Genomic DNA, 11323 nt, shown 5'->3' on the forward strand with positions numbered 1-11323 from the left:
CGCGTACTCAAAGACCGCTAAGGCCGGAAGTGCGAGGCTTGTGAAATGGGACGGTCTAGCCTCCGTTGCGCTGCCCAGGTTGCCTAGCAACCATGATACTAACCGCTGGAAACGTTTCATACAGCTTTGTTTGACAGAAATGAAGGAGAAAATCTTTTGTTCATTTGTTTGTTTGTTTCTACATGAGCTTTGATCATTCTCTGATTAAGGTCAGCTATTGAACGGCGTATATTTTAAAGTAAAGGCTTTAAAACCAAGTTAGTACAAACGTCACTACTGTCACATAACTTTGCGACATGTGGCCAACAGGAATGTTTTAATGTTCTTCATTATTAAACATTTGCACATAAATAAGTGACATAATATTCAGTACTTACTTAAAGTTTACTCTTCGGGCGCCCCTCATCCGCTGTTTTTTTCCGGCAAAATTATCCACACCCACCGCCGCGCTATGCATTCTGGGATATGTTGGGCCACGAAGTCTCTGGGCCTTTCTCAATATGCGTACTTGTGCGTACTTGCGTTCTTGTGTACTCGTGATACGTCATCAGTCGGAGACCAAGTACTGTTCCAATTCGAAGTACGCATCAAGCCGAGAACGCGAAAAAGTCCCGGATGTGTTCTCGCTCCGCCCGTTTTATCGAGCATGCATCGGTGGTGACTTGTGTGGACTTGGTACAGCTAAATATCCCAGAATGCATTTCGTCCAAAACTCAAACGCGGCAATGGCGGACGAGCGGGGCTAAAAACTTTTAAATATTACTCTTTCTGGGTCACAAAATAAACTTTTAAGTTCTTTTCAAGCGAGAATGTAGCTGTGTAAACTTCAAATATCTGCTCAGTTTATCAAGATATCATATATTTCCAAACGAGGTCCGACGTTTTCGGAGACGTCTGTGACCCGCCAGCTCCATAGCAGACAGCGAGGTCGAGGATTATTACAGCCGGCGAGAACAGCCGACTCACGGCAGATCGTTTTCAACCCCCCCGCGGTCTTTTCGCTACTCAGGTTAAACAAACCCCAGTAGCTGTCTATTGTATTGAGTGTCCACTAAAATAAAAATAAAAGCGTTCTAACATCTCACCTGCTTGTTTTTATTAAGGTATGTACACGTATGTACATGTACACTATTTTTATTAATAGAGATTTCACTAGTGAGGTTAAACATGATATATAAGTCACTTAGATCACTTCTAAATGTTAATGTTTGGCTTATTTCGGCTTTTTATTTGTTCCTGAGTAAACCGGTTTGACTGTGATTAAAGTTAAGCTTCATAACATATTACTCACAGTTAAATTAAGGACGGCAGTAAAAACTCCGGACCTGTGACATCATCAAGTACGCTGGTGTTCCAATTGTACAAATCGCGAGTCAGTGCTCGCGTTCTCGGCGAGTCCGTACTTCCGTGCGTTCTCGGTGAGTACGTACCCGCCGAGAACGCGAGTACGTACTCGCGTACTTGAGAATTGAGAAAGGGCCTATGTCACTACCCGATCCGTACCGGAAACCCGATCGGTACCCCGCATGCGCGAAAGGTGTCTACTTCCGGTCGAAGCGTTTTACGATAGTTACGGGTCAGAGTATCTGTTAAGATGTTAAGAATAATAAGTATATCTTAAAATGTTTGCAATAATGAAGCATTTCAGTACAATGTAGACAAAAACGAAAAATAAAAAGATAGTTACGGATCGGGACTCCCCGATCCTTACTGCGCATGTGCAAAGTCGGACCGTACAAATCGGGTCTACCCGATCCGTACCGCGCATGTGCAGGGGTTTTCTTCTTCTTCTGTTCGTTTAATGGCAGTTTACTCCCCAGTGTACGAGGATACTGCCACCTGCTGACCGAGCGAATGAACCCTATTGTAAACTGAATTGGCGTCATTACAAACGTGTGTTAAATTTGATTTAATGATAGTCGAGTGTGTTTATGCTTGTCTGTGTGGAGAGGATTGACTGGAATAGTGATGATGATGTCCGCTATCACTGTCAATTGTCAGTAAACACTTAATCTGGCTGCTGAATCTTCATGTGACACATTGCTAAGTCAATATTATTACGTCTGTAATTAGGCGCCATTCTTCTTATTTTACGGCGCTGTTGTTCAATCGGGGAACGCTCTCTGTTGAGGAGAAAAGCATGAATTTGTTTGTATACGGATTATCCATTGTTTAAATGTCCCGGGCAGTCGAAAAGGAGGCAGAGCTGCTGAGAAATGCTAGGAGCTAACTGGGCGCTAACCGTATCATTCAAATATATTGAGTGTCGCAATGTTGGCAAAGAGAGGAAGTGACGTAAGATTTGCGCATGCGGGGTACCGATCGGGTTTCCGGTACGGATCGGGTAGTGACACCGCCACGTCCTTGAAATTCAGGGAAATGAAGGACGCATTTGAGGGCCGCATTTCGAGCAGCCTTCGAATTGGGACAGCCTTCGTCGCGTCGCTGTGACGTAGTCGGCCTTAAAATGCGGCCTTTAAGGATGCAGACCCTGAATTCGGATACAGCCATATATACACACACCCACACATACCTGCCTATACAGAAATGTGGACACAGAACAGCAGCACAGTATCACCTATACATATAACAATATAATTCATAACTGCTCGGGTCCCTGACATATATAACTAACAGCGTGGGGCAGTTAGCCAGTTAGCTGTAACCTAACAATGCAGCATGTATTTGACATTTTGCCCAAGTCGTTATAAGTACTGAAACTCAGGTATACAGTATATGCACTGGTCTCTCAGTTTTTGTTTACACTGCACTGTGTACAGTAGTGTGAGCAGTGGCAGCTGTGCAGATCATTTAACTGCCCTGGATTTGTAAACTCCTTTAAAGTATCCGAGATGTCGAATTTTCCCTCTCATCATCCTCATCATGTTTTTGGAGTCAAATCGAGTCAAATCCAGAACGCACTCAAACGATTCATATAAACTAAAACACAAAAGCTTAAAAAGAAACTGTACTCTGGGATTAGTGTGATGAAAATCCACAGTAATGACCACGATAAACTCATGTAGGGACAATTTGACTTAACCGTGTTACACAATGTCCACTACAGTCATAAGATTTAAAAGACAAGGCCATATTAAAATGGGTTTCATCTGGAGTAAACAATAGCAAATAATATAAGGGGGATTTTTGACTGTCTGTATGTTTGCCTCATTGCTGGCATTTATATGGTAAGTAGGCATAGACTTTTAGTGATTCCTCTGAATGCACATAGATTATACTGAATATTAGCTTCCATGTAATAAATTACAACCACAGGATACTTAAGTCCAGCGTTACACTTGATGAAGTGGTAAGCCGGTCGGTACAATGAACAGTTCCCAGGCTCATTGCTTTTTACATCATAATACCTGCCAGTTTACGAATGACAGATGTGAGGTTTGAGCGAATGCCTTTTCCCCTGACGTACAGATGCTCAACATTTTGTGCAATTGTGAACTAAACCTAAACGATTATGTAAAAGTATGTGATGGTATTTTAAATGTGAAATGAATGACCTGGACTTTACCTAATCTGATTTTGCAAAGGTAGATGCAGATTTACACAGAGACTCTCCCGGATTATGTTTATGCATAAAGGAAAATTTAGGATTGCTTTGTCCAACTTTAACTTCATTTAAAATACAGAAAAATCCAAATAAATGTGCACCGGCTTTCACTTCATTCACCAAAGCTGGTACACCTTGCACAGGATGAAACAGGATTATAATCAGCTGTTATGTGTGTCAGCAGTGACCTCTTGGTCCCTGACGCGTGAGAGCTGCCGATAGATTATTGTAGATTAATTCTGATGCTGATCACAGTATAGCACAAATACTCTCTCTATGTACATATCAACAGTTGTGGTTAGACGTTTACATACACTCATCGTGGCTTTTAATGATTTCTTTGAATTGTTCTTTTTCAGGGTGTAATCATCGTACAACATAAATCTTTAATCACTTTTAAAAAACATGAATTGGATACACCAGTTTTCATTTATTTTTGATTTTCTCGAATCCACACAGATTAAAAAGTATACGTTCAGGATCAAGTATGTACATAGACCCACTTGAATCTTTTAATAAGTGGTACTGAAGGTTTAACAATGTCTTTAATCTTGGTAAAACCCTCAATTGGATTGACCAGTGCTGAGGACAATGGGAAACTCGGGGATCTAAGAAGGAAACGTGGCGATATACACAAGTTGGAAGGTCTCTGTAGATTTGAAAATGACCAGATAACTGTATTGAAGTACAAATTATTCAATGTGTGTGCCAATATGTATTGTTTCTTAATGGTTTCTGTAATGGTTAATGCACCAGTACACATAAGCTTTCAATATGATGTCTTTAATGCTAAAACATAATTGTCGTTATCTATGATTTTTCAAATTTGCTGTTTTACAAATACTGTTATATTAATAAATATTAGTACCTTATAACATACAGTTGATTAACTGTTTTCCTAAAATTCAAAATGCAATAATTTGCTTTTTAAGTCTTCCGATTTCTCTTAAAATCAGAGACATTTTTTTATTTTGCTCCTGGTCAGTTTCATTAATTTTATTCTTTTTGATTATTTTTTAAAAATGGGGCTTTTCTTCCTCATTGGGCTGCAAAGTTATGTTTGCACTTAATTCGGAAAAGGCGTATCATCGGGCGTAAGTATGTTTGCTGTTTGTCCCCAGATAAGATTATCTGTGTCTCCACTATAATAGTCTTGGACTAGATTACAGCACAATCTGCTGCAGTGGTGGGAAACCTGCAGTGACTGAAGGTAATTACAAATGGACAGTTTCTGGTGTTTAAGCCTCTGCAGCTCTCTTTAGGGCAACCAAGCTCAAACACTTGGCGACAAATGGCCCAAACCACCCAGTAACACATGATTAATTAACCTCGTGGTGGCTGGATCATCTCTGACACCCCCTTCATTGCACTTTTAGCTGTTTCTTTGTCTTTTTCCTGTCACATCACTTTCAGGCATTTGACCTAACTGACCCACATCGTGAAAACAATTTAATATTCAACCTAAGACACTGCTGTTTTTGATGCGTGCTCAATCATGCAGGTAAGTAAAACCCAAAAAGTTGATTCTGTTCATCTGGACAGTCTCAGCTGACTGCAGGTTTATCCAAACTTATAAACAGTACCTTTTCACAGTGACTGAACTTAGCACACTGAATAACCAATGGGCTGTGAGATCAGTTCCTTGATCATAAATATGGAAAATATCATGACCACTGATCAACAACCACTGATCAAAAACCATGAGTACCATTCACAGAGAGCTGGGGAATTGCTGCAATCACAGCATTGTAAGATGGTTAAAGACTTACCCTTAGGCCCCCTCCTCGATTCAGAGATGGTCTTTTTCTTCTCAGGTAAATGGTCATCCTCATCATTGAAAGAGTGTCCACTGGCTTGTAGGTGTAAATAGACTGCGGAGTCCTGGTTTTTGGTTTCCTCGATGTCTGCCACTTTTCATATCCTCCCCGTTGAATTAGATGTTTTGGTCCCCCGAGTTAATGTGATCCATGAATTGTGGTCCTGAGATCATCAATGAACTGACCTCACAGCCCGTTATTCGCTGGGTTAATTTCAGTCATTGTGCAAAGGTACTGTTTATAAGGTTGGCAGTCAGCTGAGACTGAACAAATCACTTGGATGAATAACTAAACATTTCTCCTACTGAAAAAGTTCCAGATGAACAGAATCAACTTTTTGGGCTAACATTGCAGAAACAGTGATTAGCACAGTTACCAGCAAGAAGATCCTGTAGTTCAGGGTTTTCTGTGTGGCGTTTGCATGTTATACCCAATGATTGCATGGCTTCTCTCCAGGTACTCCGGTTTCCTCCCATGGTCCAGAGACATGCAGTTAGTGTTGCCCATAAGTGTGAATGGTTGTCCGTCTCTTTGTCAGCCCTGCGACAGACTGGCGACCTGTCCAGGGTGCAGACAGCTGGGATAGGCTCCAGCCTCCCCTTGACCCTCAGTTGGATAAGCAGAATGGATGGATGTATTAACATAAAGATGATTTTGGAAATTACCAAAACTGTTAATTTAGGACAGCTGTAGAATAAACCTTACATTGGGTGGTGGTCTAATACATTTGTTTAACACTGTCTGGTTTAGTGTAAGCAAATTCCTCCCTAGTGGCAATGATAAAAGATGGCACCAGTCTAAGCTCGTCTTTCTTTGGCCCCAAAGTCAGTATTATTATACTTCAACCCTGTAACTAAACATTAGAGTGTATTTACACAAATTCTGCTTAAAAAGGCAAATATCCTCCCAGATGTTGAGCTTCTAAGTAACGGCCACCTGCTGCCTTTAATCCGCTGCGCTTGCCTCCTGTATTTAACTCTGTCTTCAATATAAAGGTGTCATAGCAGTGTGACGCAGTTATCCCCCTTAATCTTCAAGACAGCTGTCTGGATTTAGGCAGTGATGATCATAATCCCATTTGGCACCTTGAGGGGCTCGACAGAGCGAACACAAGACAGAGCGCACAAACTCCACAGAAGTTTAACGGCCAATCGCAGGAGATACAAGAATTGAACCTTTCTCGATCAGGATGGGGAATACTAAGAGCAGCGCTTTGTCGAAGGAGCTCCTGGAAGAGCTGAAGTCCAACACCAAATACACAGAGGCCGAACTGTGCACCTGGTATCAGTCCTTCCTCAAGGAGTGTCCCAGCGGGAGGATCAGCAAGCAGCAGTTCGAGGGCATCTATGCCAGCTTCTTCCCAGACGCGGACCCCACGGCGTACGCGCGGCACGTTTTCAGGAGTTTCGACACTAATGCAGACGGAACTTTGGACTTTAAGGAGTACATCGTCGCTCTGCACCTCACCTCCGGGGGAAAGACTCTGCAGAAGCTGGAGTGGGCCTTTGGCCTCTATGATGTGGATGGAAATGGAACCATCAGCAAAAATGAAATCCAAGAGATTGTTAGGGTAGCTATACTTCATACTAATTTTATCTGTTCTGAATACACTAAAATTATATGAATAAACTGAATTTGCGTTACATTCATCTATTGAATAATCACGATCACTTCTGTGAATGTGTAAATGGACCTTTGATGATTTCAATTTTAAGCCACAGCCTCCTCCAAATTATTCCACTTACAATTACTCAAAGAAAATGTAATATTCTGACGAATATTTGATTAAATTCATCATGAATCATTGGTTACACCTATAAAATGTGTTTACTCTCCTGCAGTCAATATTCAACATGATTCCTGCTGACGCACAGACGAAGCTCCCCGAGGATGAAAACACGCCGGAGAAAAGGGCCGAAAAGATCTGGACATTTTTCGGAAAGAAGGACAACGGTAAACCGCACTTTATTAACTCTCATCTCGTTTTTTACTGCAACTTCACAAGGCACAAGCATTTCGTTGACGCTTCTTTTTTTTGGTTCTTTGCAGATAAAATCTCAGAGGGAGAGTTCATTCAGGGCGTGATGGACAACAAGGATATCCTACGCTTGATACAATATGATGAACCTCAGAAAATCAAAGACAAGCTGAAAGAGAAGAAGCAGTAGAGTACAGAGTAGAAAAAAAACCTCACGTGGTTTTAAGACTGATTTTTGTGGCTATATTTTAACCGCTTTAACCACATTTCTCGTTTTTTATTGTAATTAATCATGTTCATGTTCTTTCTGGTAAACTAGTTAAACAGTGTTTCATTTTTTTGTCATTGCAAGTAATAAGTAAATAGGGAGATTAGATAAAATAAAATAAAATAGAAGCTGAACAACTGTGCAATGGATCAATTTTAAACAGTGTAATGGCAATGTGAATGTTGGGAGTCAAAACAGTGTTCACGTTTAATTAACCAGAATCAGTTTCTTCACATTTTTACTTGTGTTGCAATAAATTTTATTAATAACTCCTTTGTGGATCCATATTCACACTTTACACAGTCATCCATAGGCTGGATTGGACGTTTTTGGCGTTTTGTTTAGCCTCCTTGGTTTAGATGTTGTACTTTGTGTAAACGAGCTGATTTCATGCGTTAAATCTTTAAATCACACAATTTACAATGAACAGCGCACAAGTGTGTTCGTTACTTTAGTTTGTTAAATTTTGTTCAAATATGTTTTGTACGTTTTTTGTGTAGTTGTGGCAGTGAACACGTTAACTCGTTATATGTTTAAATGTTCTCTTTTGTGTACGTGAACATGAAAGCCTGTCTGTAAAGGTGTATGTGTGTTACAGTGGGGCAAAAAAGTATTTAGTCAGCCACCGATTGTGCAAGTTCCCCCACTTAAAATGATGACAGAGGTCAGTAATTTGCACCAGAGGTACACTTCAACTGTGAGAGACAGAATGTAAAAAAAAAATCCATGAATTCACATGGTAGGATTTGTAAAGAATTTATTCGTAAATCAGGGTGGAAAATAAGTATTTGGTCAATAACAAAAATACAACTCAATACTTTGTAACATAACCTTTGTTGGCAATAACAGAGGTCAAACGTTTACTATAGGTCTTTACCAGGTTTGCACACACAGTAGCTGGTATTTTGGCCCATTCCTCCATGCAGATCTTCTCAAGAGCAGTGATGTTTTGGGGCTGTCGCCGAGCAACACGGACTTTCAACTCCCGCCACAGATTTTCTATGGGGTTGAGGTCTGGAGACTGGCTAGGCCACTCCAGGACTTTCAAATGCTTCTTACGGAGCCACTCCTTTGTTGCCCGGGCGGTGTGTTTTGGATCATTGTCATGTTGGAAGACCCAGCCTCGTTTCATCTTCAAAGTTCTCACTGATGGAAGGAGGTTTTGGCTCAAAATCTCACGATACTTGGCCCCATTCATTCTGTCCTTAACACGGATCAGTCGTCCTGTCCCCTTGGCAGAAAAACAGCCCCATAGCATGATGTTTCCACCCCCATGCTTCACAGTAGGTATGGTGTTCTTGGGATGCAACTCAGTATTCTTCTTCCTCCAAACACGACGAGTTGAGTTTATACCAAAAAGTTCTACTTTGGTTTCATCTGACCACATGACATTCTCCCAATCCTCTGCTGTATCATCCATGTGCTCTCTGGCAAACTTCAGACGGGCCTGGACATGCACTGGCTTCAGCAGCGGAACACGTCTGGCACTGCGGGATTTGATTCCCTGCCGTTGTAGTGTGCTACTGATGGTGACCTTTGTTACTTTGGTCCCAGCTCTCTGCAGGTCATTCACCAGGTCCCCCCGTGTGGTTCTGGGATCTTTGCTCACCGTTCTCATGATCATTTTGACCCCACGGGATGAGATCTTGCGTGGAGCCCCAGATCGAGGGAGATTATCAGTGGTCTTGTATGTCTTCCATTTTCTGATGATTGCTCCCACAGTTGATTTTTTCACACCAAGCTGCTTGCCTATTGTAGATTCACTCTTCCCAGTCTGGTGCAGGTCTACAATTCTTTTCCTGGTGTCCTTCGAAAGCTCTTTGGTCTTGGCCATGGCGGAGTTTGGAGTCTGACTGGTTGAGGCTGTGGACAGGTGTCTTTTATACAGATGATGAGGTCAAACAGGTGCCATTCATACAGGTAACGAGTGGGGGACAGAAAAGCTTCTTACAGAAGACGTTACAGGTCTGTGAGAGCCAGGGATTTTCCTTGTTTGAGGTGACCAAATACTTATTTTCCACCCTGATTTACGAATAAATTCTTTACAAATCCTACCATGTGAATTCATGGATTTTTTTTTCACATTCTGTCTCTCACAGTTGAAGTGTACCTCTGGTGCAAATTACTGACCTCTGTCATCATTTTAAGTGGGGGAACTTGCACAATCGGTGGCTGACTAAATACTTTTTTGCCCCACTGTATGTGTTGTGCTTTTTAAGTGTATAACATGGTAACATCCACCAAGGACACTTCAGCCATCGACTCTAACCTTTTAAAAAGCAGTGTGCATGCAAACATGCATTTTGAACACACTTCCTTTCCACTTGGAATTTGTTTTAACTGATATATTTGTAGCGTTTGCACTGTTTCACAGACTAATCCTAACTAACTGTAGTTTGTATACAACTTTATTTTGGATTATCTTTACACATATATTTGCTCTGGTTTGGTTTCCAATGAAACTTAGTTTGGTTTCTGTATTTTAATCCTTAAACGTTTATATTTTAATTACATTTATATTATCTGGACTATTTATTAAACAGGAGACCATGAGAACAATACGAAAGTCGACTATTTGATCAAAAATAAATCCAGATTATAACACTGGCATAAAATAGAATCATATTTTAATAGGGGTCTCTTCCACCCTTTGCCCCCAGCCACTAGACCCACCACAGATTTTTATATTAAACAGGTGGAAAATACAAATGAGGACAGAATTATTTGCCCCCTTATGAAAATTCCTATTTTTAAGGGTAATTTGGAGAGGCAAGGAATTTGCAAAAGCTTTCCCAAACATCCTACTGTTATTTTCTTTACTTTGTATACAGAAACAATATTATTTCACATTAACTACCCCCGATGATAACAGCCACTGTGTGTCGTTTTTCCTTTTCTGCAGTCTGTTGTTTTAGTCGGTTGATCTGATGGTCTTCTGTCATGAACTTTGGACTTCAGTTCACCCCACAGATTTTCAGCGGGATTCAAGTCAGGGCTTTGTGACGTAATCAGCGTCACTCTGAGAACGGGGAATAGTTTCATTCAATCTTTCCTCAGGTTGTCCTCGGCATGCCTCAGTCTGGCTTGAATGTGCCAGTTTTTCTTGGAGTGCATTTCTGTGCAGGCTTCTAGTGATTGTCCTGTGAATACACGTCCCTACTTGGCTAACTCCGTCACTATCGTCTTGGCAGTTGTCCTGGGGTCAGTAGACACATCTCTCACTAGTTTTGTTCACTTCCTACCTCCGCCTGGCTTGTTCTGTACTGTATGGCTCTCTTTAAATATCTTAATACTTCTGTGAAGGTTCTCAGTCATCCAGGTCATCGTAGTCAAAGGAGCTTGCAAAGAAAAGCGTCTGGACTTCTTTAAGTTGCTTGAAGACGTTTCACCTCTCATCCGAGAGGCTTCTTCAGTTCAGAACTGACGCTCCAGGCGCTTTTCTTTGCAAGCTCCTTTGACTATCTTAATACTTCTTGAAATGCTGTGATAACTTTAGATCTCCTGCTTCGTCTAAACTGACTTCTTTTGTTTTTAGAATGATACTTTTTCAAGTGACAGCTCAAATCCTTGCTGAAGTTTTTATACTGTGTAAATTGGAAGATAACACCTAGTTTTAGCTTGTTTTACAAGCACAGCAATAAAAAGGTCAGTTTGTCTGGGCGCTAATATTATTGACCTTTAAGATTTTTTATTTT

At 41.0% G+C, this 11323-nt stretch overlaps 1 protein-coding gene across 1 annotated transcript; it reads left to right on the forward strand.

The window, feature by feature from the left end:
* Positions 1-6501: 6501 nt before the first annotated feature.
* rcvrna (recoverin a) lies at positions 6502-8217 on the forward strand. Its single transcript, XM_087840377.1, has 3 exons — positions 6502-6952; positions 7224-7335; positions 7432-8217. Exons 1-3 carry the CDS (start codon positions 6572-6574, stop codon positions 7548-7550), a joined length of 612 nt encoding a protein of 203 aa, XP_087696503.1. The 5' UTR covers positions 6502-6571; the 3' UTR covers positions 7551-8217.
* The last annotated feature ends 3106 nt before the right edge of the window (positions 8218-11323 follow it).

The sequence above is a fragment of the Neolamprologus brichardi genome, chromosome 4, assembly GCF_056152115.1.
Source record: "Neolamprologus brichardi isolate AB-2024 chromosome 4, ASM5615211v1, whole genome shotgun sequence".
NCBI classification, from domain to species: Eukaryota; Metazoa; Chordata; class Actinopteri; order Cichliformes; family Cichlidae; genus Neolamprologus; species Neolamprologus brichardi.